This window comes from Acanthaster planci, linkage group LG20 (genome assembly GCF_054643075.1).
Source record: "Acanthaster planci isolate LZ-2023a linkage group LG20, COTS_SCS, whole genome shotgun sequence".
NCBI lineage: Eukaryota > Metazoa > Echinodermata > Asteroidea > Valvatida > Acanthasteridae > Acanthaster > Acanthaster planci.
The window spans coordinates 625,036-651,402 of record NC_141796.1 but is presented as its reverse complement, the minus strand read 5'-3'; the positions used below and the strand labels follow the sequence as shown (position 1 = coordinate 651,402).

The following is a 26,367-nucleotide window of genomic DNA, read 5'->3' as shown; positions in this document are numbered from 1 at the left end:
TGAGTTTATGCAGATTTTTCTCGACATCGTATTTGGGTATAATTTACTATCCGGTCATCATGATACTGTGCGTTTTTAGACACCAACGCATTTTTTAATGTGTCATGAACAAAAGGACACTATGTATGTCTAGTTGGACCCACCGTAATGTTGCACCGCCGCTCACCTTTGGTCGGTGTACGGTCGGGACTTTCCGAGGCAATTTACCAATGCAGGGGAAATTTTTTTTTTTTAACTTTTGAAAAGGCTTTCTCAATAACAAGCCTCGGTTAAAAGGGCTACTGACTGACCTAGCACAAGGCTGAAGACGATTTTTATGTTAAACCCCTTGCAAAGAAACCCATTGGGGTTAATTTCTGCCTTATTAGCACAACATGCATGCGTCGACTTGAGACGATTCTGCATCGCTGTAGTTTAAGTATTTTTGCCCACACTCGACTTTGTATTCATGAATAATATGAACTGGCGTACCTACCCACAGCTGTTTGTGTTCTCACAAAAGAATGTAACCTGTGGGTCGCATAATATTATGTTAATCCACGGGTTTCCATAAGCACCTCTTTGCCTTACACGACTGTATTCGTACACAAACAATTGCACAACGCATGTGATGGATGGAGTTGTGGCATTTTGTGGCAACACTGCAGAAAAATGCACGCATCAGCACAATGAACATCTTGTACACAGAAAAGCACATCTGATGCATCCTGAGACGAGGATTAGAGATCAGTGATTGTGGACGACGCAAATACCATACCCGAATAAAATATTAGGAACTTGAAATAATACTGTTCAAAATGTTCAGGTTGCACATAGTCAAGCTATATTCTTTCTTTCTTGTGATAATAAGAGCAATTCTCCAAAACAAAATCTCAACGTTCACCACTGGAACGTTTTCGTTATAAAAGTTTTTGTTTATGAATACTGTGTATTTGGGGACCTTAAACTAGAGAACGGAAAATTACATTTTACTTTTTGGAACCACCTACTTAGGCAGATTAACAGTGGCATCATGTTGAATGGTTGCAGAATTAATTTTGTGGAAAGGGGACCGGGTTTAGAGTTTTAGGGCAATTGTGGGATAGAATTGTCAGTGCCAGTCACAGAGGAATAACTCACATGGTTGGTTATCAGTAAAAAAAAAATCACCCTTTCTCAGAATTTACAATTTGGAATTTACACGAAACAGGGTGAGCATAATGGACAAAACACTTCCTTTTGTTGCACTCTTTTTGGGACTGACCTTGGAGGGGTCCCAAAGTACAGTAAACGTGTCCCATTCTTCCAGCCCAAGAGTGAAGGCATTATAATGGCGGGTGCATTTGTTTGGAAAAGATATTCCAGACAACAGTCCTGAAAAGGGGTGATCTGGAGATTCATATGTGAATTACAATACCCACGTTACCTTGCTCGGGAAACCCTTTCCAGAAATATACAGTCATGCAACGAAAGTGGTTTGTTTCAATTTTGTTTATTGAGATGTCACGGCACTAAATTCGGATCGAAAACACAATTGACATTCATTCAATAGCTATAGAATTGCGAAAAAGTGTAAACATCACAGACATGGGTTACAGCCACGTCATGGGTCATTCTATTTCCCTGTTTGTGGATTCCAACTTCTACCTCTTGCAAGGCTGAATACAGAGGTGTGAGCTACTTTTACAGAGTAAATGGCCTACTCTACCGGTCATGGCAGATAGTAAAAGTTACCCATGTAACAAGGACACCGTCACAAATTGGGTCCCTCATGGAATGACCCAGCTATCTACACATCCACATTTACAAACTCTCTTCTGAAAGCAGCCGCTGGCACGCCTCCATCCCAAACTCCATCCTCTAGGAGGACTTTTCTTTCCTTCTGCCCCACTCTCCACTCACTGGAATAGACTACATGCAAAGATCTTTCTTTGAAAGTATATGGCCTTCTAGAGACTCGATTATCCATCGCTGGAAATTGAGGCTATATGCATTAGCTGCTATGCGGTTAAATGATGCAAGAAAAGTAATTATGATGATTAACAATACATGCATTATGAAAAGGTAACATTGTTGTACAATTACTAATCTAAAATGACCGAAAGAAGCTCTTAGCATACCGTCTGTGACAATTATGTAGGATCCACTAATTCCGTCTAGATTTTTTTCAAAGGATTTGAACTCTGAGTAGCCTACTCGTGTTAAGAATCACTTTATCAAACGTTTCTCTTAGATATAGGAACATTTTAAGGATGAAGAAGTGGATTCAATTTGAGTGGGTAGATGGTGCGGAATGTTCACCCTCGCGTCGAAATCTCTGTTTCCATCAAGAAAGAGACGCAAAAGGAAAAACTACAACTATAAAGATAGATAAGACTTGAAGCCATGCATGGTGGAAGTACTGAATAGGTTAGGCTTGCGGTTGCATCATGCAGAAAAACCCTCCTGAAGACGAACACAGCATACTGTTCGGAACGTCGAGTGTTCACCATCGAATCTTCTCAGAACCACACATTCATATTAGAGATATTTTCTACATGGTGCAATCGCAAGCCTTACCTATTCAAAGACAAAGATAACTGCAACTTTAAACATCTTTTGTATCATTGATAAAAACGGCGTCGTCAAATGTCTACCCAAAGTGCTAAGAGAATACAAAGACATCGCTTAATCAGTCAACCGCACATTTTGTTGAAGTAAGCTTTAAATTTTCACATTAATTACGACAATGGTGTCTGGCCAGCATCTGGGAATTATTTCTCGTATAGATTTCAAAGTAACATTTATTTTTCCCACTTTTTTGTTCAAGAACCTGGCCAGGTACATGTATACGCTTCTACTTCTGTCAGGTATCCTACATCCACCACGCTGTGTATTTGTGTTCTTTGTAAACTGTTCTGATGAACGGCCATTAATCTCGACAAAATCAAATCAAGAAAAACGGTACTGGTAAACTGAGAGACGCTACAAGCTTTACATGTTTAGGCTTCGTATTATTGGAGGTGACCGTGAGTACACTTATGCTGACTGCAAATAATATCGAAGAAAATCTGGATATTTTTCAAGAAAGTATTTTCAATTTACCTCAGCCATTTAGAGGAATGGCAGACAGGAGAGGAGGGTACTATTTGAAGTGGATAAATTTGAGCAAATGGGCTACAGAAAGAAGCTTATCAGAGCCAAATGGCACCCTCTTATCGTGTTTGCCTTAATGGCGCCTTTCCACATGCGCAACAACACACGTCAAGCGTTGCGTTTCCGAACGCAACGCACACGCGTGTTTAGTTCATGGCGTTGGTTTCCGTGCCCATGAAAATGGGACGCGTGAACGCACTGCGTACGCAACACACCAAAAGATATGCATATGGAAAGGCGCTCACTCCAAGTAGGCTGCATATAATTATCGCTTTCTTGCTTCTATACACGTAGACTAATTCTATTAGACGCCATAACTGCGGTGGCACCGCACTCACACGCACATTCTTCAGCTGGACGCGCGCGTGCATTTGCCAAATGACGACATCCTATTGGTCGATGAAGCATGTAACGCGCGCGTACCACCTGTCCACGAGCGTTGTGCCACCGCAGTAATGGCTTCTGATTCTGGTTGGCGAATTACAAAAGATAAATGAACTTGCTATAGGCTTGATTAGCAATATGGTTGAACAATTTATAAACCCTACGACCTAAAGCTGCGACAGAGAAGAAAAAAAATCATGGAATGCAGAGGATTGTGTCACACAACTGTTAATATTCAATACAATTAGACATACAAAATTGGCAGCACGGGTCACCTAATTTTCCAGACATGATTACAAAGAGATATTCACAAACATTAACTCTGGGACTTAAATACTTCAAACGCAAAAAAGCTCCAAAAAATTTAACTCTCATACAACAGAAAGATTTTTGCGCCACGAGATCGCTGAGTGAGCTTGAGGCGTAGCCAAGATTTTAAAGGGGGAATATATTTGAAGTTTATTGTAAATCCCGAAATCATGCACAGGCTGCAAATTAGCGCAGTGTTGTTGCGGCATGCCTACCTTTAGCCTCAATGGGCTTATAACCTCGTTCACGTCTACACAACAAAAGCGAGCTAGATGAAGGACCAAACTCAGTCCAACGTTTCCAACGTTTTCCATCCTCGAGTACTGCAACTGGTCTTAGTTTGGTTCGTCCATTTTCTTGTCATCATGCGCCTCAAATGCGCGACAAGTGCTTGGACAAACAATGGGTCTGGAGATGAGACTAAAGTAGACTTGCGACTTTCCAGGAACTGAAACCTTTTGCAGTCGTTTCGTTTTGTTTTCAATGAGTGACCAAACTCGGTGAATTCGTCACGTATTTTTTTAATTAAGTGACCCAAACCGAAACATATGTTCTCAGCAGGTTTATCCAATTTGCTTAATGCAGGTATTTCCTCGCAGAGTTCATTGACTGCTGTCATGTATGCGTCGGTGATAGGACACGCCAAATCGAATGTGCACCATGATCTCTCTTCAATACTCTCCCTAATTGTCAGATGTCTTGAGCGGGGGATGTCATCTATCCCTCCCAATATCCCACTGCCTCCTCGCCCTGGGCAAACTGTCGACGCAAGGTAAGCCGCGGACATGAAAGCTTTCAGGGAAAGATAAACCTTTTGGTCGCAGATGACAGCAGATTCAGGGGCTGCAAACAGCGACACTGCCTTCGCCATCTGAAAAAATCGCCATTCGTTAAAATCGCAAATGCTTACTCGTTTTTCGAGAAAATTTTCATTTACTTGACTGAAGTAATCTCTTGTCACCAACGTGTCTTGATTTCGATCATCTTCAACATGCGTGTTCCGAGCTTCAGATTTGCTATTGAGAGCATCATCGTGACGATTGCCCTTAGAATCGATTCCATCATTATCGCCACTTGTATCTGCCCCGGCCCAATCTTGAATGTCTTTACTCAAGCTGTCTTCACCAGCTAAGCTATACACCTCATAATCGCTGTTGCAGCTATCAGGGCAATCAATGGGAGACTCGATTCCATCGATGAAGTTTTCGTCATCGCTTTCGTTATCAGCTTCACTTGCCTCATCACAACCCGTTGGGTAATGATGCAATGTAAGTAAACTATTGACGTTGTCGCTGTTGTCGTCTTCGTTTTCATTGACAGTGACCCACGGTCCATTCGGATCATCCATGAGAGTATACTGGCTGGGTTCCTCATCCTCTGGAATCGTTTCCATGGTAGAGCGAGAACTACTGGTGGCGCATTTGATGGCTTCAGGGGTCACAAAATAATTGGTACCTGTCCAATTCCTCTTCTCGAAACAACTGTTTTCTCTGGCACAGACATCTTCTTCATCTCTGTCATCTTGTTCTCCTCCAGTTGAAGGCATTTCACCTTCTGACGTCCTTTCTTCGATTTCATTGACGTCACAGCTACAACCATCATCGGCTGATGAACCATCACTGCAAGTCTCATACTCTGCAGCAAGTTCAACTTTAATATCCTCAAGAACAACACCCTCTTTCTCGTCGCTCGCCCCACCCACCATTATCACCTCTTTTCTGTCATCTTGCTTCACGTCGATTCCCACATCGTCACCACGGGATTCATTTTCTGAATCAACATCTCCACTTTCAGAATCACTATAATCGGTTGTCCACTCGTCGCTTTCGTCTGCAACACAGCTAGTGCTGGCGCCATTCGAACTCGGGCCATTTTTAATCGGCTGGTATTTCACGGTTTCAAAAGTAACTGGTCCTGACGCAACCATTCGCACCATTGTCGATGTGGTCGGCACACTAGCCTCGACTCCAGACGTACCAGTCTCGACTCTGAGCACTGGAACGGAGGGTTCCCTCATTCGCCCTGTCAGAATCGAAGAAACCAAATAGTTCAAAAGGCCCATGAACAAAACTCAAAAACCATAGAGGCAAACCATCAAACCTAATTTATGCGATCACAACCACTTAAAATTTCATAATGTTGTAAGAAATAAGTACTCCTTTGAGTAAAGTTCCCTCGGTAGTACTGCGCAAGTCTGCAGTAAGTCTGCAGTACAAGCGGAATTATATTACATGGGCTCACGATTTCAAGTAACATCGATCATACAGGGTTTGTCATTTCCTCAAAAGAATATAAAACAATAAATTGGATGTTCTCACCTCGTCGTCTGAATAGAAATCGCGGCCGCTGAAATTTTTGCATAGCCACATACACGTAGGCCAGGGCAACGATTACAAAGAGGGTCCCGGAGGCGATCAACAACAAGTTCTCATATCCCCAACCGTCTTCGAGATTTGCCTCCACTGGGATTGTCTCTTTCATTTCTCCTTGATCCTGCTTGGCATCTAGCTCTGAGCTTGCTACTGTCTTACTTTCCTCCGAACCTTCCTGACCTAATTTCAGGGGCATTCCTGATCCTGGCATAATCTTAGCCACCTTAGTAGTCTGTGGAACTCTAGGAGTCCCGGTGAATCCCACTTCTGCCACCAAATCCTCGCGTGCCTTGTCTTCCTGCACTGCCAACCACTGCCGCAGTTCCTCGTGGGTGTAACCCTCGTCAAGTATTTTCTTGTGTTGACAGGACTGGGTGCCCTCGTCAAATCTGTACCCGGGCTGTGTGCATTTTCTCCCGCAGACAATGTCCTGGTACTGGGAACACTTTCGCATTACCTGTCCAAATGCAAGTAAGTTAATAGGGCTCTTAGTCTGCACATCCTCATCTGAATCGGATTCCACACACTGTCACTATGTCACGTGACAAGCCTTGTTCGAGTCAGTGTGTCACGCCTATACGGTTATCCAGTCATAAGTCACTAGTCTACAAGAATAGTATCAGGACGAAAAATGATAAATAGCTTGCGACTTGGCTTGCGACTGGATGACAAGGGATGGACTTGAAAGGTCTTGGGGAATTTACTGGTTTGTGGGCGACATTGATCGACTGAATATTCGGTCCAGTGGATATCTTGTACGCATCCACTGCGAATACAATGATCCTGGTGTGGATATACATGTATTTCTACTTGAACGAGAACTTCACATACCAACTTGAGAGTGTTGCCTGCCTTTCGGACAGGTCAGGTCTCTGCCCGCAGGTCAACGTTGAATACAAAGGTCAGAGGCGATTATGAAACGCTAGGTGGCGCTGTCGCTAGCCACTTTTTTCAAATTCGTTTGTTCCTTTTACATAACCAGTTCTTCTTCTTCTTTTCTCTCTTTTTTCACAGATGACCGTAATTCTTACCTCCACTCCGTCATCACACCTCGTACATCTCTGGCAAATTTCCGTCACCTCTTCAGTGATATCTCTGCCGTCTTGGAGATAGAATTCCCCCCTTGAAAGCCTGTAGAGGAAGTGGTCCTCCGGACATTCGTGATGTTGTATCTCGATCTTGAAGGTGTCATTGTTTCTGCCGATCACAGTGAATACCGTCCGTTGCGAGGGTTTCTCATCAGTGACTGGAATACTCACGATGATAATCAGCCAACGAAGCAGAATTCTCATGAACATAATCATGGCGTCTACCAGTGAAACCCCTGCTATATTATCTTCGTCTGTTTCACCATCATACCCGGAAATTTGGAGTAATTTAGGGCTCACGAACCCTGGATCTGTCGTAGTAGTACGCAACGGTTATTGACACAACAAAGGGGTTAACGTTGCTGTGGATGGATTCGCGCTTTTTTGCCAAAACAAGTTACACGATGTAGTTGGGTTTTCCCCCGTACGTGACAGTAATACCATGGGTAATACACGGAAGCGACTTAATACCAGCCCGTGAAACCTGGTGCTACACAGCAATACACACTAATGCACTCTACTAGATCATGCTATGCACTTGCGTCGATTGCAGATACTGAAAGGAGGCTATAAAGGTCATGTCATGGTGTGTTAGCCTTCTTTCGGTTGTGAGGCTTGTCTCTGTGTTCATGCATGGAGGAAGGTTCATGGTTGGGGTTGTTTATCGCCCACGGTGCCAGGGGTCTTATTTTTTCCATTACGTAGGCTATATATCTGACTATGACATAAGGAAAGAAACTGTCCATTTCATGATTCATTTCTGTGGAATGAGGACAAACTGTAAAAGGCAATTCCACAATATTTTAAACCATGGAGGAATTATACGAATCTACAGGCCTAATTCAACTGACGGCTTTTTCATGTACCAGGATCCATTGTAATACGAGTCAGACTGTTCATGCAGTGGTCACATCCTGCCTGCCAATCGTTGCAAACTAACAGCTGTGACGGTCAGAAGTAGGATCATGTGCACGGTACGTGACGGTGAACTTTGGCATCATCGTATCACGAGACTGAACCCGTCGATATGCAAACAGTTTGCGTCAGGTTTCTAGAAAGTTTGTTCACATGTAGATCAGTGTGGTCAGTGAACAAATGCATGGACATTTTCAGAGTTTACTTTTACGGCCTTTTGGAAATGTTTACCATACCTGGATTGAAGCGAGATAGGCCCTATAAAACGACAATTGTGAACTGTTTTACGGATTTGGTCTTGCTCAAGGCTGGGTGGGCTGGCATGCATGGCTATCACTGAGTGGGCCCAGGCATGATCCACATTCCGTACGTGAATATGTATTTAAGTTTACAATGGGATCTGTCAAATGGGATAGTGCCAGACTAGCTTGGTATGTTGGGTCCTGTGCCCCAATGTCATTTTTAAATGTCGCTTATTGAACATTTTGATCATACAGTAAATTTAAATGACATAAATGCATTTGTAATGATTCAGCATCCAAAAACAATAAATCTGCATTGATTTTTTTCACTGCTTTGATTTTGTTCCTAAGTTCTCCAAACAAATGATAGTTGACCTCGCTTTGGATTCAATGCGGGCTGAAGTTGTAGCCGGCCGGGTCAATGTTCCGTGTGTTTGCCATCGGCACTTCGATTCCGTCATCGGAGGCTTTGCAACCCCCTGATTTGCGCTTACTGCATTTTAGTTTTTGCTTTTTTTTTTTTGGTTGTCTCAATAGCTGCACGTCTAGTTACCATTAGACGTACTAAGTACATGCATATCAACTTTAGTGACATCGAGGGTCGTAAAATGTTGGCAACAATAAAGCAGAGCACGAATACTCGCCCTGAGGAGAACTTGAGCACTCCCTCATCTTTTGGACTGAAACAGCCATGTTTGTTTGCAGCGCGGCGAAGTTCAATTCGTTGATAGCCGCTCGACCGTAACGCGTGCATGATACAAGTTACAGACTATATATAACGGGTTTGCCCTTACCCAACGTATATAAATAAACACTGCATGCTCAGTGCTTGTCCGAGAGCTTGCGAAAAAAACCTCACAAGCTTACTCGGGTGGGACTCGAACCCACGACCTCCTGCTTACTAGTGCAGATGTCTTAACCACTCGACCACCGAGCTTGCCGGGGTCGGCTGGCCGGTCCGAGTTACAGTCGTTTGTGAACCACGGACGCTTGGAAGTGTATTTCCCGCCAAAGGAGCCCCGTGGCTCAGAAGTTTGGGCCTGTCTTGGTCCCGCACGCGGGGATGGATATTGCAGGGTCTTTTCTGGCGAATGGAACCCAAGAATAAGAATTTAAATGGCGGGAAAAATATGGGCCATTACAAACCAAGTACAGGCAGCAATCCCCTTGAAATACATGTACTTTTTCATGCCCGTCCGTTCCGTCTTGCCGCACACGATCTGCCAGCCCACTTTCCATGTGTCGCGGCTCAATTGAGCTCATAGACTGAAATGGGGAATTTGCCCGCCATTTATGTCTCTGTTGCTGCAACTCTTTTATACACTTACGTTTGTGTAGCGTGCTGATCATTTCCCAGCTTTTTCATTCGGTAAAGTGATTAGTTTGAGTCACAGTTCGAACCATCGATCCGTGCGAACTTGAACTGTGTAAGTCATGCACTGCAGGTTCCGCAAAAGTTCATTCCGAGGCCAGTCCGCAGGCGCTGAGTTGTGAGATACTGTTGAGTATCAATGTCAACTTTTGAGTATTTGCTCATCTGATAACCTGGTCGCGAAACCCGGGATTTAGACTACAGCATCTGACACATGTGGCCAACATGTCGTTATATAGCTTTTTCAACTCCCACTTTGCGCGCAAGGAAGACATCCGAATGACGACGGTAATGAGTATAGGGCTCGGAACAAGTCGGGCAATTCTGGACCCGGGGGAAGTGGTTCCCGTCATGAATGTCGTCGTCGTGGTGGGCGGTGCTAGCATACCCAATACTCTACCAGCCACGAATTCGCGGAAGCCGCGCTCACCGAAACATGACATCATGAATTTTTTACTCACCCCAAATGATAGGCCTAACAATGATCGATAAACAGTTTGCATGAGCATGCGCAGACTACCGTTTTCTGCAAAACCCAACTTTCAACGCTCAGCAAACACGCAATTAACGTGAGATAGCGCGGTCTGATGCTAATCACTGCGCTGCCCAATTGCCTTGAAGGATGTTCATGTGAAGGGTTCGGCTCTTCTTCAAGTTGACTTCAAATTCAAATACACAAGTGCACTCAACGCATTGTTAGGCACAAAGAAAGGCAAGTTCATAGTTTAGTAATATTTCCGGGCTCTGATTGCCTGATCAAGAATAGAAATTTTGTTTTCTCTTTATTTCTTCTAAATTTTGAAATGCATCTTTTTGCTTAAGTTGTGATGTGTAAAATGAACGTTACAGTCGATGTCTGTCAAGGTTGAAATACAACGTCTGAGTCGGCCAAGTGCTCTTTTATGGTTTCGAAATTGCGACCCGCTATGACTAGAACTTAGAAATGCATTTCAGATTCAAGCACAGAATATTATTCACATTTCATGAACTTTGGCCTGGCGGGTTTTATTTTGTAACATGCATTCCTGTTCACCCGGTGCGCGCGAAGTGCAAACATGAATGGAAGGCGGCGACGGAAAGGTCGCCATCCACCGATTCCATTTTTCATGTGAAAGTAACCACCGAAGACATGGAGTCAGATGAAGTCCATTAAGTGCGAACAACCCTGATTTGTTATCCCAACATCTTCTCAATTTTTAAAATGCTATTATAAATTGTTGCCTTTTGTAGGCCCCCGACAAAGTCCCCGAGGGAATACAGAATTAGAGTTTTTGTAAATATTTGGGCACGCCACTTCTTGTTGATGTCACAGACATGCGTTTATATATCTGTGGGTGATGTCGCCCGTCATCAGTTGGTTTGTTGCCCAGAAAGGCACATGCAAATCTGCGCAGAAACGATCATAATGACTGAGTGCACATTGCGTAACAGTAATTTCATTCAGAAAATACGGAGTGTACTGATAGGCCAACGTGTACATGTTCATGTACCCACCTGTACGTTACTGTACATGTACACGTAGGTGGTTAGAAATAGTTCTGATATGATCTCTCTCGTTGGAGCCGATCGAGGTACAAAATCGTCCTAAAACCAGTGTCCTCGAAAAAAAATTTCTTTTCACCCTAAAAGAGTCGGGTTTTTTAGCCTTCTCTCACCGGGGGGGGGGCGGAATCTGTCCCTCCCTCAAAACTCGGCCATACGATGATGTGTTTCAATGAAATTTGGCAGTGTTATACAGACATACATACTAATCGTCTGAGCGAAATTATATGTAAATTAATTAAGTTTGTGCATAATTATGACTCATTAATTATACACTCTGCCCTTTGTACGATGTGTGTACAAAGTCAATGGTCCCGTACTTCACCCTGCCTCCTAAAATTCTTCACTGAGAGAGAACACCGAATACAATTTCGATATATTTGGAGTCAAAATTAACCTAATGCATTGGAAAAAATTGTCCAAACGTTTTAGCAAGCAGAAAGTAATCACAGAGATGCTATCAGCAAAAAATCAACCGGGGCGGAGACGGATTCTAACCCCCCCCCCACGGCTCTTTGATGGTTAAGCCAAGTTACACTTGTGTCTCAGTCGAGGGGGAGTTTGAAAACCTAAGGTTCTGTCTAAATCATGGGTAATTCTTAACTTTGGCCTACTTTCAGTATTTCCGTCTGGGTATAATATTTAATAAATCAACCGTAAGTCGTATTCTTACTGGTGATTGGTCTGTCTTGCGCAGGAACAGCAAACAGTATAGGTTAGATTCAGCGATTTCCTGCTGCTTGATTGCGTCATCATATTCATTGTTACATTGGCACAACTCCAAGTCAGTGATGTACAATAACTGCGGCTGCGCGTGAACCCCCCCCCCCCCCGGGATAATAGTGTCTCGCCCTCCATTCATTTTTTTTTTCTTTTTAAATATCCCGGCAATTTTATTCACATTAAGCCGCACATCGGTCCGTTTAATGCAGTTTTAATCCTTCGGACTGGAAGCCTTGGGAAGACGCCTTGTGAGACTAGAAGACTTCAAACAGTAAAGAAAAGCCTATGTCGTTAACAACGTATAGCTGCATAATTAGGTTGATCCTTAGTAAAAAGAATTTTACCACTTTTTAAGGTTAACATCAACAGTTTGCCGCCACCGCCTTCACATAGACAGTTGGAACAAGTGAATTAAGAAGGCAACTTTCTTGAATTTCGGTAAGTCTGGTGCATTCAGTTCCCCTCTTTATGTTAGCCTATTATATCAATGTTTGTGTTTTTCGTCTTTATTGATTGCTGTTGTTTTGCAGGTTCTGTTTCAGCGAACTTCTTTTTGTCTGTCTGTCAGCAAAACCTATAGGGGTGTAATTTTGTTAAATGACTTTATAGGCTCTCTTACGATCGGTATTATTATTGAGATGAGCTAGACTGGCATTGTAAGACTGCTTGCGGCTCAATAATCACATTCTTTGGAGTACTGGATAATAGTTTCATGTTGTTGGTCTAGCTGGTTGAATTCAACATGACAAAATTAATGCCCGTGCAAAGGTGTGATCATTTTCTGCAATGCAACATAATCTAGCTTAGTTACAAACTGTAAACAGTACTCCATGCCAACGATATAACAACATCACAAGGCTAACGTCCATGCATAGTTTGCATTTGGGAAAATCTCGAATACGTATTTACATCATGTTATCGCGAATCCATATTTGCCCTGAAATAGCGGGCTGTCGTGGAAAGTATACACAGATTAATATGTTTTGCGTAACAGCGCAGTCTGGATTATTGTATGATTTGGGCAACTTGCCAGGCAAATGCGCAAAAATCTTTGTCGGAAGAGAAAAAGAGGAAATGCTTTGCATTTTAAAGTACACAATGTACATGTACATTGTACATGTATGATGCTGTGTGACGTATGACCTTGTGAGCTCTTGAACTCTTCCCTTGAATAAGAATGGAATATCCCAATGTGTCTGATTGGTGCATGCCCGCGAGGTTATTAATCCATTGCGCAGCGATTACATTCACAAAACACCTTCGCAGCATGCACATAAGACGGTTTTACTACGCGCATTACGCAGTATACATGTACATGTACATGCAGTGACAACAAAACAGTGGCAGCTTAAAGGAATTCAAAAACGGAAAACTGATTCCGTTCGTCAAGAAAATCGTTTAATCTACTTCAAAGTGTCCTAAATCGGGATCACTTGTTCTCCGACAAATACATGTAGGCTAGCTGTGATTTACAGTCGATACGTCGGTACCGTCCACAGTGTGCGAACTCACGTCACCAGAATTTGAAAGCCCGACCGGCCACGTGGACCTAGGATCGACCTTCAACTTGAAGTTAGTAAGTCCAGTGCATTTAGTTGATATGTAATAATTATTAATAGTGCACAAAATTTGTTTACATTTTTCATGATTTAAGTGTAACGTGTAATGCTGGCGCGCAATTATGCATGTACACCGAGCGGAGACGGCGTGTAGCTCAAACATAGAAAGTTGTTTACAATAATAAGCCTGCAGTTCGATATCGTAATTCGGGTGCTTTTAGTTTTCAAGGTCAAGTAGTAGGGGAAAAAAGTGGAGTAAAACCAATTCAACTCATTTCTCTGGATGACTATCAATTGTCCTTTCCTGACTTGGATATTTTGATTTACGGGAACAATGCCAATATTTTCAGCGGCTTGTCCTCCCTTGTGAACGGTTCTTAGGAAAGCAAAACATTAAAAAACCTGAGTGAAAAGTGGAGATGTGGAAGTATTTCCAGTATAGAAAAAATATGTATGTCTCTGTTTTCTGGGGTGCTTGGGAAAATTACGTGATAGCTTCATTGTTACTAAGATCTAAGATACAAGATTTTAAAAAAATTGTTGGAGTGTTATGGCATTTCGACCGTGTTATTTCATCTTAAACCCCAATCTAGCCAAATCTAACAAAATTCGACGTGACGTCACAAATTACCAGCTCTCTCAGTGACTCGTAGTGGAAATGCTTGTATGAGTTAAAAGTTCAATAATATTGTGGGCTTTTAACACAACCTGTGCAGCTCAGTATTCTGAAATAGCTTGGCTGTGAGTATTATTCTTCCTTGCAACCAAATGGAACCTGAAGTTTTAACCTGAATATTTCAGCAGCATTGGAGCTGTCAGCAGTAAATTTCCACTGAGACGGCGGTCACGAGTGCCATGTGCATCCCGTATTGTTTACTTACGTACACACCTCTGACCGTTGAATTCAGCACGTAAGCTCTCCCACGGGTTATTCCATTTTTCTCCCAGGGGCAACTAACCGTGTAATCATTTTCGTCAAACATAAAATTTCTTATCCCGAAATAAACTGCCAACCTGAGCGAAAATGCTATGGAAATTGTCGGGTTTTTCGGAAACACGGCACACAGTTTCGGAAGAAAAATAGACTGCGCCAGTTTTAAAACATTTTACAATACACCACAGAAGATCGGTTTCCTTTTGGGGTTGGGATTGTAACCTTCTACCATAATACGTGAGCCCAAATTTATGGGGGGGGGGTCAGTCGATGATTTCTGACTGAAGTGATTTTTTTTGTTTTAAGTTATGGTGGCTCCTTCCAGTGATGTTTGTTTGCCAGTATTTATGATTATGGACGGCTCAGTGTAAAACAATTGCACGTATTTTCTTTCGATACATAAAATCGATTTTACCACGCCTTAAAGAGGATATGCAACAAATAATACGACAACATAAACAGAGAAGAGTCAGAACGATTCGCCATGGCTCCATACAATTACAGATTGCATGATGGTAACGATACATTCAGAGTGATATTAAATATACCCAGCAAGAAATGAGACCGAGGGGTACCCCCCATCCCCATAAACATTCCAGACTATTGTTACTTAACACCCCCCCCGATGTCTGAAAGGAATTCCCCAGATTCCTGCGGGACAATGACCAACACAAAGCAGGGGGGGTCTCTCCTCTCATACCTTGCTGCATATGATATTAAATGGTCGGAACAGGACCCTGCACGCGCGTAACACGAGTTTGACAGGAGTGCGACATAGGCTGCCAGACATACACTCCCATTTTCCATTCATCACTGGGTTCAGTGTCGGGGCGATTGTGCAATTAACTGTGTGATGCAGATGCGCACTGCAGGTAGATGTGCAGTAGGTAGCGGGTCCATGGCTCTTGTATTGTTATTCACTGTGCCTCGAGGCGAAAAACTGGGCAAAACTAGGTCCATCTGTGGTATGTTGGAATGCCAGTCATGCTTTATCGTTCAGTTGACTATTACATCATGGAGTGATTGTCTGTGGTGTCACATAAGCGCTTCTTGTCAATTGTTTAAATCAGTTCAACGAATGGCTCAAGTTGGGTGATTACAAAGTTCAGCTAAGGATCGAATACTGTATTCCTATCCTTGACATGTTTTGTTGCCTTTTGGTGCCTCGAAACCAAGACAAATTACAATAACCAAGTGGAATTTTCGAGCCAATCAAAACCAGTAAACTCCTTTTTTAGTTGCCAAGGTGACGAAATGGTGCTTGAATATGAGAAAAAATATTGTAGGATTAGTTTGGCTAGTAAAGTCTATCCCTTTGTGATGCAAAGCTTCAAGTCTTATCTGGGATTCAACTGATTGGTAATAATGCACTTCGAACGTTATTGTGTCATATTTACCAGAAACATCCGTCCCGAAGTTTCTGCACATCAACGCATGATAGTCTTTCTGTTGTGTTTTGAAAATGCGTTTTGCGTCTGTAGCTAGGTTGAGGTTATGTTGTCCCCATTTTGTTTAGAGGTTCACCTGGCTGCTCAGTTGGGCTTCGTTTAGAGAATTATGCTGAACTTAGTCTGAACGTTTTGTGAGTCAAATCCTCGTGACTCTTATGAGGCTTAAGTTCCCAGGGTTCGCCGAATTTCGGAAGGCTCATCAAAGGCGACCACCGCTAGCAGAGGTACGCAGCCGCTACGCAAGTTTCTATAAATAAATCTCGAACTGCGAGTCGACGGAATGGAATGATATCTGTCACTAAATCGCAGTGACTGTCTTATTAGGTGCATGGACCGACCTACTTAACCCCAGTCACAGTCACGATGGCAACGACAAAAAGGAAGAAAAATATACTCCAGAAGTTTCGATAGAGAGTATTTCCTTGTATTTTACTAATTAAGTCTTACATGTTTAATAAGAACCTGGTTTACATGTGAAAATATTAATGGGAATTATACATGTCATGGATGTTTACAGTTGTGTATATTTTTCACCCTGCAGAAACAAAGTATCATGTATTACAATTAGGCCTTTTTGAAAGCCTACACAGTGTATTCGGTTTGTTTTATGTCAGTTTGTGAAATTCGTTTTGTTACCTTATCTGCAAGACAAGGCCACTTAGTTCTATTTCATGCAGTACGTGGGCCAAATATGTATCATCACATTGTTGTGTCGAGCTACTTTTGTGTGTGTGTGTGTTTGTTTTTGGTTTTTTTTGTTTTTGTTTTTTTCCATTTCACGAGCGTCGATCGTGCCTTCGCGTCCTGCAGCAAACAGTGCCCCGGGTTTCTTTTCAAGGTTCATTTTGCACGAGTTGGCACAGCGCCATGAGTACAAATAATTCCCCTTTAACATGTAGATTGCAACACCACTCCCACGCACAAGCGTACACTCGTCATTATGCCGCAATTACGTGCGAGAGGGGGATTCCCCGTTTCCAGGAAGCGACCTTATAATTATTGTCTGAATGCTGTGGGGACTGGGAACACGCCACCGTGTACTGTCACGGTGCACCAAATGCCCGTACGAATTAATTTTGACCTTTTTGGGCGCCGGGGTGTTTTTTCCATAGACAAACTAATCAATGGACAAATTCTCAAACAAACTGACTTCGTTCCATCGTTGGGGGCGTCCTATACCATTAATTTAAGCATATACAAACTACATGTAAATGACATTTGGTTATGGTTACCTTGCTCAAAAATAATTAGCATTGATCATGCTTGTTCTGATAAACTAAAGGCGCTGTTGCTGCGATGTTATACCCGGAAAACAGGGTTCATTGAGAAGTCTTCTGCCCAAATTTATCAACCCACCTTTCGCGTTTGGAAAGGGTCGAAGATTTCGTGCATTGTGATTGGCCAACGCGTGGCACACTACTGAGAAACGCCCGTATCGTCCATATTATGAGCTGAGTAAAATCTTTGAAAGCCTTCAATGGAATCAATTTCACATACAAAATCACTTTTGTTCATCCACTGACTTTTTTAATTTGACTTCCATTTAAAGGTGTCACTTTTAATTGTTTTTTATGTTCACCCCAGGAATAAAAGGGACCACGAGAACAATGTGGATAGTTCTTCAGTGCGCTACCCTGGCCTTCCTTGTCGGCTCAGTCCTATGCGTTCATCCGGCTGTGTACACGGCATGGCCTGCCTGTAAGAAAAGGACCGAGTACGTCGTGGTGGTGAAAAACGCAGACAGAGTACCGGGTGAGACCTACCATGAACGCATCAGAAAGAACGGCCGAATTAAGTAAGTCAATAATTAAAGACTGCTAACTCCGGATGGTCACGCCCATGAACGAGACTGGTGATAAGTTCACGTGACATGATACATTGTTCAGTGGGATGACTTGATGCATGCCAGCGCCGGGTACCATTATCCATGACGCAATGAGACACTTCAGAACTTTAAAAAAGCAAGGTCCTTCGACCTGGGAGCAAAGCGGGCTTGCTTGTCCAAGGTCATTCGGCCATTTTTGTCCTGATACCTATGTTTTGGCCGCGTTGCGGATTGGGAAACACCTCGCACGTTCCCTCCGAACGGCCTCGAAAGCGCTTCATTTTGGGCATGGCATGCGCTGTTGAAATAACGAACTGGCTCATTCACTGCACCCTATATAGAGGATTTTCAGGCACGTGATATTAGACGGTCGGTATGCAATTCAGGTTCGCGGAAATGCATGCGTCTTCAAAGTCTCTCAACATTTCGGCGTACATGAAGTTACCGATAGAAATAAACATTCGAAAATGTACGCGCTTCCACGGACACAGTATGCTTCCTGAAATGCCCTTACCTGTCATTATTTTATGTCACATGAAAAACCTCTGTTGATCGGAGCAGGGTGTAACAATGTGATGCTCGTGCACATGTCCACAAGCCAAGAGTTGCGCCATGGCCATCACTGCATAGACAAATCAATGGAACATATTTAGTAGCCATTAACGCAGGGCTGTACGCACCGTGCCCGTGCGTTAAATTTTCCTCCAACCAATAGAGTGTCTTGATTTACCAAAGTGCGCGCGCGCTTGAAGACATGCGCCTTGGGTGTGATGGCCGTCTCCACTTACGGAATACGTATGCGGTTCATATCGTGCTCGTGTAGACATGTACATGTACATTGTCCGTAGGTTTTTGAAATACATAAACCAGCGGTATGACCACCAATTTTCCAGAAACGCAGATGCATTTGACATCTGCACTATCATTTCTAATTGTCCTTTATGGCATTATGTGCATGCTTTGGCACTGAACAGTGACATGTTGAAGAATGATTTGACTTGTTGAGATATACACATGAGAATAACGAGTGACGTGATAGGGTTATTCTTTTGTACGATGACGGTACCGCGAGGCTCCGACCTGGCGAACTTGGCCGATTAGTGACTGAAAGGAGATGGGCCGTGCCGAAAGTTCGTGGCTGCAGCTTGAAATAACTCGAGTGTATATATCGCAGAGGCTGTAGCCACATCGTTTAAACATGGCTTATCTTTCCTTTGAGGATGAGAAGGCATCAACAGTGCTTGCCACTGAATTTTCATAGAAAGTATTAAAACCATGTAATTTTAACGTCTTTGCGTATATAGTCCCATGGTATATGCCCTGTGAATCTCTCAGGAAAGTAGATTATCTTATCCCTTAATTCGTTAATTTGGCCCCAGTTCCTATGTGTTAAAAGTATGGACGGCATCCTTATAACAAGTTCCTTTGTTTGCCTATACCTCTGCCGACAGATATTACTTCTGCATGCCCTGCATTCGGTGTAACTTCGGGGTTCAGGAGATAAACCCATGCTCTGTCTTCGCTGATACCTCCTGCTCGGCAACAGAGTGCGCAGTGGCAGACTGTGTCCTGGACGAAACCATTCACGCCTGTAGGCTGCCCGGGGATCCCAATAACTTCACAAATCTGTCAGCGATGATGGACCCCTGTGACCCCAGCAAAGTCGTGTCTAAATCGACAGGTCAGACATGCAGAACCATCAGTGAATTAACTTTGTTAATAGTCCTGCCATTTTTGTTTATTTCTGCTGATTTCAACAAAGATGAATTATTAACAAAGAGCAGTGACAATGAAGGACTGATGGTACTGAGAACTGTCATGTATCTTTTTTTTAATCGACGACACTTGACAATTATTATCGCACAATAACTCGAAAGCTGGTGCGCGACTCTGTTTCACCAATCGCCATAGGGTGTCCTCTGTAAACAGTCTTAACTTCATGGAACTTTCAATTGCCTTCTTGCATTCCACAGAGGGCTCCCTGAACGAACCGGCCAAAGTCGAATGGATTACCACCTCGTCGTGGTCCAGAGAAGGTACAGTAAAGACAACAGGCATCCCCCCAAACAACCTTGGCTCTGAGCCCAACATTAACCCTGTAAAACCGGCGGCAGACAAGCCCAAGAGTGGATGGAAAACACGAGATACCATTCTGGTCATTGTTGTGACCGTCATAGTGGTCATTTTTGCCACTTTGCCCGCCGTCTACTACTGGAGACCCAGAAAGATTCGTCAGAGTTGGTCGAAGGTTGATCACAGCTCAAATGAGGGACGTCCACGCACATTGGAGACTTCAGTATAGACTAATCCTATAAGACGCCGTAACTGCGGTGGCACCGCACTCAGGCGCACATTCTTCTGCTTGACGTGCGCGTGCTTTTGGAAAATCGCGACACCCTATGGGGTGCGTTCGATTAGCTTCCCTGAACACACCGGTGTTACACTCAAGGGAAGCCTCAAAATGAGGCTTATCGAACGCTGCAGTGTGTTTTCCAAGGCATTCTGGGAAAAAGGTCAAGTCCCCGCCACGTTCCGTCATATACGTCCATGCTCGAACAGTCCATCCGTGACGTCATTACACTCGGGCAGCCTCCAGAGACCCGCTTGCCAGTTTGGGTAGTGGTGGCTGACACCAGGGCAGGCACGAACATCACGTGATGGCTAAACGAACGCTCTCGTGTAGGTTTGACTTACACGTGTAAGCTAATCGAACGCACTCATTGGTCGAAGAGGCATGTAAGGCGCGCGTACCACCTGTCCATGAGCGTTGTGCCACCACAGTAATGGCCAAAGATCGTATAGCGCCGCGTAGCGGCGCAAGATGGAGAACTTCACCGCGAATACACGTAAATTGTTGTAATCGCATAGGCGCCATTTGAGCAAGCGATACGCCTGCGCAATGCACATTACTGCATTGGCGCAGGCGCTGCGACAGGCACGTGCACCTGGTGAGCCTGCGCCAAAGCATTACCGTAAAACACGCAGGTGTATCGCTTGCTCGAATGGCGCCCATGGTAATTACACCTTTTGGGCAGAGTTGTCCATCTTGCGCCTTCGGCGCTATACGATAATTGGTAATGGCTTCTAATTGTGGTTGTCGAATGGACCGATCCATTACGCCCCGCCCAGTTGTGTTCTGACCAATCACAGCAGTGATTTGTGTCAGACATGCGTGCACAAAATCCGACATGCCCGCGCGCGTGTATGATGCGCGCGACTGGAGGAAGCAGCGTGGAATTGGAGAAGAGGACGTTCTAAGTGCCAACGTGCGCAGGGGGTGGGGCTTAATTGATCGGTCTATTACACTGATAGTTCTCAGAAGATTTATCACTTTGGTACTCTATAGTGTAATCATAGATATCAGAGGAAAAAGTATTCATCTGATATCCCATGGGTACCTTATCTGCCCAGAGTTGAAGTGCACCCTCACCGGAGAAAAAAAGACAGATGATACTAAGTTTTCCCACCGGGTTCTTGCACGCGTTTGGCGTGCGCATGAAGCCTACAGAGTACCGAAGTGATTTTGTTGTACGCACAGTTATGTGTAGGTTAGTTATGTGTTGGATATTCTATCCGGTTCGTAAGTGACGATTTGCAGGCTCCCATTGGACGATCGCTGAACTTGCGCGTTAACCTCCGATTCCATGGTTCCATGTAAACGGGGATGAATGCATGTAACTCTATGTGCAGTGCATGTGCAGTGGGCGTGGTTTAAACTTCAGTGACGTCACACTTATGAACCGGATACATTCCAGACTAGCGTCCTTGCGCGTACTCGACGTGCTCCGCGTCAAGCGCGCACAAACTTGCGCGTCTATGCGGTGAATGTGTAATGCTTAGAAAACTGGGATTAATTCTTTTCTATTTAAACAGGAACAGGAACATTCTGTGGTATGGAAAAGAATTGATGCTAATTTTACAAAAATGCCCATTGTCTCTGGCTGTATGACCCATCTCTCTAATTTTTGCAGATGTTCAAAAATCAAAATCTCACGAGTTTTTCCTTGAGGTGGTGTGTGATCCAGTTCCAAGAACAGTGTTCTTGAGTCAAGTTCCCGCCGTTCGAACTTTCCAGAACAAGAAACCCGTGTCAAGAACAAGCACCCGAAATTGACCATTGAAAGAACAAAATCAAACCCGTACGAGGGACTCACAGTAGCGCGCCACCAAGAGTTTGCAACTCGTTGACAATTACAACTCGCGAATACGGGCGATTCACAATAGTGCGCCACCAAGAGTTTGCAACGCGTTGGCCAATCATAACGCGCGAAATTTGTCGACCCTTTCCAAACGCGCATTGGGTCGACAAATTTCGTGCATTGTGATTAGCAACGCGTTGCAAACTCTTGGTGGCGCACTATTGTGAAACGGCTGTATTCAATGCGCTTTTAGAAAGGCATTGTAATTGGTGGCGCGCTATTGTGAAACGCCTGTATAATCTTTTTGGCGTTAAGGTTGATGTTTGAAGAATCTCGTGATGTGGGAAATGCATCCGCGAGAATGATTCGGGTCCCACTGTGCTTTTGTTTCTTACGTGTTTTGTATGTTCATTTACACGGTAACGTTGCTTTTGTACATACGTGGTTTAAATTGATGTCGGTTTTGTATATGTTCCATCCAATGCTCATGCAATGCAATGCAGTTTGTACATAATGACTATTTTTCTTCAAAAACCTCTTTTTTAAAATTATCTATTCTTGTTACTAATTCAAATAATTTATTAAGTTATGATTCAAGCAAAGTTTCCATGTTCAAATAATTGAATTTCTGCGTTATTCTGTATCGTTAAACAATAATACGATCTGCTGCCCCCTGTTTCCAAGTCAAAGAAACTCACGAATGGTACAGCACCAAGGCAGTAAATGCGTTTTCAACACGACATTGGAAGATGGACTTTATAACTGGATAGATTAGGACGTACGTGTACGGTTGCCGCGGACCAAAAGCATGGGTGTTTTATAAAGTGACACACCTTCCCACCTGACCAAAGAAACTGGTATGTGTGTGAATACGAGGTTGAACTATTCGGGATATAACATTAAACATTGGATGAAGCTTGGCCTGTACGGGGTCAGTTAGGTACGGACTTAAGTCACGGTGGTTTGTATGACTTTCAAGCTTGAAAGTCCAACAAGGAGACATTAATTTTTCCAGTACATGTATTTCCAAGAGAGTCAAAACAAAACGAAAAAAGTCATACCGGGGACCCGGTTTCGAAAAGTGTGAAAATGATTACTTGCTCTCTTTTTTTTCATGCGAGGGCATTGATGAGAGACGAATCCAAGAAGAAGAGCGGTGTTCTCTTCTCAAAGGATCGGAAGGAAACTGCATCTTCTTCTGGATGAAGACCTTCACAAATTCGGGCGATTCACAATAGTGCGCCTCCAAGAGTTTGCAACGCGTTGGCCAATCACGACGCACGAAATTTGTTGACCCTTTCCAAACGCGTACTTGGTCGACAGATTCGCGCTCGGTGATTGGTCAATATTATGAAACGTCCGTATTATCATTAATTTAAAAAGATGACATCATCTAATCCAATGGGTTATCAATTGTACTTGATAACAAAGCAATGCATTTTTACATGCCTCGGCCTGCTTGCAACAATCTCAGGGGCCTGAACCCCCCCACCGGAAAATTTCTAGATCCGCCTCTGGTCAGCCAAAGAGCATATACCGCCGGATTGGGCGTTTTGCGGGTATAATGTACATGTATATGTATGTATATATATACTGCGAGAAAATATATTACGGCGTTGTATATTTAACGAACAGTAAACAGATTTTCAGCGATCTGAACTCCAAAGGAGTAAAACAAATACACTCTAAAATAGTGAATTATCACTTTGATATGCATCCCTCCTTAGTAAACTTCACCCTTTTAGAGTGGTTTTTACTCCATGGTGTTGTTTATGACTCGCTGTTTTGCCTTGAAAAGAGTAACCCTTTTGGATCAGGGCTTATTTATTATACGATAATAATATATTTCGCTGGTGTATTTATGCAAAAGGATGAGGAGAATGTTAGCCAATGTGAGCCTGACAAGATTGGATTTGAAGGTTTGCAATTTGCCTACCGACAGTAGCAGTCGTAGGCCTACTGAATGGATAGTGGAAAGGGGAAGTTTGTGGTGGAACCCTGGACATAAGAGGTCCTGAAAAGAACGCGGACTTCAGTACACTGTGCAAAACATCGATCGTGCCAAACTTTTTCAATCCTGAAACCCATCAACTTACGAAAGAACGCTTGTTGTCACACGGCGAAGCCACCAACTTCCTGTTTGAGTAACTTATATGAGGTTATATATTGCATGCAGCAACCTGGACGGAAGAGGCTAAAAAAATGTGCTTTCCTGTTTAATATTATTTTTATAAACGCACTTTGCCTACGAGCTTGCTTCGTATTCCTTGCTATGTTAAAAGTGCTGCTTAAAATTCAATAAATTTGGAATTTGTTGCCTGTTAAAACCAATGAATTCCAATTTAATGTGATAATTAAATGCTTAACTTAATTTCAAAAGTACACTAAAATCCCAGTTTCCTTTTTTGGGAGGAAGGGTAATCGTGGCACGGATGAAGGAGGCGGTGTAATTATCTTATTTCACATTGAAACTGATCAGTGTGAAAATTTCTAGGTGTTCACAGAGGACGGGAAACTCATGTTTAGTCGATAGCTTTTCCAAACTTGGAACTAAGAAATGAGTTGGCATCGTCCAATGTAAACACTGGGTCTCACGGAATAGTCAAGGGGGATATAAGGGCCGTTTTGCAATACTCAACTTCGTCTCCGTCTCAGGCTTCATTCTTGAAACCAATCCCCGATTGTAGGACCTGACACGTTTAAATTAAATTGGATTACTGTAATTTCTGGCTCTCTTGCATCTTATTTGATGTTTTGTGGCACTATTACACTAATTACTGCGCTTACAGCTTCAACGTCATCTCGTAAAAAAAAAACAGTTGAAGCCTGAGCGGTGCCGAAGTTGAGTATTGGAAAACGGCCAAGGAGAGTGCGGAAATGAACACTGCCACCATGCGAAACAGGAAAGAAAAGTTCACTCCATGAATACGACAGTTATTAGTTTAAGGTCATAAAGGTTGCAAGCTAGTGAATAGGTCCAAAATTGCCTGCGCGGACCAAATCACGATTTGTAGGCCGTCAAAAAAAATCACGAACCACAGCAAGCCCCTCGTAACTCAGGGGAGTATATCTGTGTTGGAAATTTGGGAGGGGGTGACTTGCCCGGCCATGGAAATATGAAAAGCGGGGCGGGGGGGGCACCATGTACATTATATAGGGGGCAATTTTTATGATAAAGATGCATATCGGTAATACGTGTTCATGCACAATCTTACATCACAATGGCATATTAATGGCCTTTTAAAATTGCTTTCCCTTATTAGTGGTATTGTAAACATTTTAGTCTTTAGGAAATCCTCTAGATTAGTCCAAATCCTCTGAAAGTTTTGGGTTACCCTTTTATTTTTGGGGGGGGGTGGGGGGGAGGTGATTCAATAGCCCATCCACCATCTCCCAAACTTGAACTGTGTAGTGTCACATTGAGCAAAAGTTCAGTCCTAAGCCAGTCTGGGGGCGCTGAGTTATGAGATCATCCTGTTGAGTATTGATGCCTGTACCTATATGTTCCGAGTTTCGTCAATCTGAGTTGTCATGTGGTTACAACATCTGTCACAGTGACCAAGATTTCGTTGTTGTCACAGTCTGCTCTCACTTGGAACCAGCAGCTGCAATGAAAAGACGACATATCCGAATGGTGCACTAACAGTTCGGAATGAGTCGGACATTTCCGGGAGGCAAATCCGTGGCAATTGTATCACAGTTGCTATGGCTACCGTTCAGAATCGAGTTGTCGTGGTGGGCGGAGCCAGCAATGCACCGACACTGTAAATTCGTGGAAGCGTGTACTTAAACCAGACATCACGTGGTTTTACCCTCCGAAAAGTGAATAAATGCACGGAGCTCGGTAAACAAAATTTGCATGCGCATGCGCTGCGCCGATCAATGCTCAGTTATAGCAAAGTCTGCCGTTTTCCACGAAGCAGTACAACATTTTACGGCCAGCAAACACGCAATAACTGTAAGATAACATGAGAAAAGTCTCATGCTAATCGACGTGGCACCAATTGGCCTTGAAGAATTTAAAGTGTTATGCTCTTTTTCAAGTCGAATTTAAGTTTGATCAAATGCGATCAACACATTATCAGACACAAGCAAAGGTAAGTCCACGCGTTTCCGGTTTCTGTTTGCCTGATCAAAAGTAAACATTTTGTTTTCTTTTTTATTTCTCCAATTTTTTCAAATGCATCTTTTCGCTTGTGCTGTGGACGTACTTGAAGGTTACAGTCGAAATATGTTTAATAAGCTTGATATACATAGCACGTTTGTGAAATCTCTCAACAAGTTTGGCCAGTTGTTTTCTTATGGTTTCGAAATCGCAACCTCAGATGGGTTAAACGACAGTTTAAATTCTTATAGAATTGTGTTCCTTCCACGGACCAGTGGGGTTTAATTTGGCAC

The 26,367-nt window shown here is 43.3% G+C and overlaps 2 protein-coding genes across 6 annotated transcripts; one reads left to right on the top strand and one right to left on the bottom strand.

Moving 5' to 3' along the window:
* Positions 1 to 1,455: 1,455 nt before the first annotated feature.
* Positions 1,456 to 8,691, bottom strand: LOC147795801 (uncharacterized). The gene is made up of 3 exons (XM_087130737.1): positions 7,211 to 8,691; positions 6,126 to 6,636; positions 1,456 to 5,829 (listed from the first exon to the last, which is right to left on the bottom strand). The coding sequence occupies exons 1-3, from the start codon at positions 7,481 to 7,483 to the stop codon at positions 4,094 to 4,096; spliced, it is 2,520 nt and encodes an 839-aa protein (XP_086986863.1). The 5' UTR covers positions 7,484 to 8,691; the 3' UTR covers positions 1,456 to 4,093.
* A 3,557-nt stretch (positions 8,692 to 12,248) lies between these two features.
* On the top strand, positions 12,249 to 23,648 carry LOC110975539 (uncharacterized). Of its 5 annotated transcripts, none has more exons than XM_022228106.2 (5): positions 12,249 to 12,499; positions 13,519 to 13,637; positions 17,590 to 17,800; positions 19,282 to 19,511; positions 19,804 to 23,648. In XM_022228106.2, exons 3-5 carry the CDS (start codon positions 17,613 to 17,615, stop codon positions 20,130 to 20,132), a joined length of 747 nt encoding a protein of 248 aa, XP_022083798.2. In that variant the 5' UTR covers positions 12,249 to 12,499; positions 13,519 to 13,637; positions 17,590 to 17,612; the 3' UTR covers positions 20,133 to 23,648. The 5 variants fall into 5 exon arrangements, with proteins under 5 accessions (XP_022083798.2, XP_086986917.1, XP_086986916.1 ...); XM_087130790.1 differs by having other exon boundaries at positions 12,250 to 12,499; positions 13,519 to 13,633; XM_087130791.1 differs by lacking the exon at positions 13,519 to 13,637.
* Positions 23,649 to 26,367: the final 2,719 nt, after the last annotated feature.

What these genes read in the sequence shown, in the direction of transcription:
- LOC110975539 (XM_087130791.1), top strand. Translation starts at nt 17,613, where the DNA reads ATGTGGATAGTTCTTCAGTGCGCTACCCTGGCCTTCCTTGTCGGCTCA. An exon ending in AGAAAGAACGGCCGAATTAA is followed by an intron (nt 17,801 to 19,281) that starts GTAAGTCAATAA and finishes CTCTGCCGACAG; the next exon opens with ATATTACTTCTGCATGCCCT. An exon ending in AGTCGTGTCTAAATCGACAG is followed by an intron (nt 19,512 to 19,803) that starts GTCAGACATGCA and finishes TGCATTCCACAG; the next exon opens with AGGGCTCCCTGAACGAACCG.
- LOC147795801 (XM_087130737.1), bottom strand. Translation starts at nt 7,483, where the DNA reads ATGATTATGTTCATGAGAATTCTGCTTCGTTGGCTGATTATCATCGTG. An exon ending in GGTGTGATGACGGAGTGGAG is followed by an intron (nt 6,637 to 7,210) that starts GTAAGAATTACG and finishes GCATTTGGACAG; the next exon opens with GTAATGCGAAAGTGTTCCCA. An exon ending in ATTTCTATTCAGACGACGAG is followed by an intron (nt 5,830 to 6,125) that starts GTGAGAACATCC and finishes CGATTCTGACAG; the next exon opens with GGCGAATGAGGGAACCCTCC.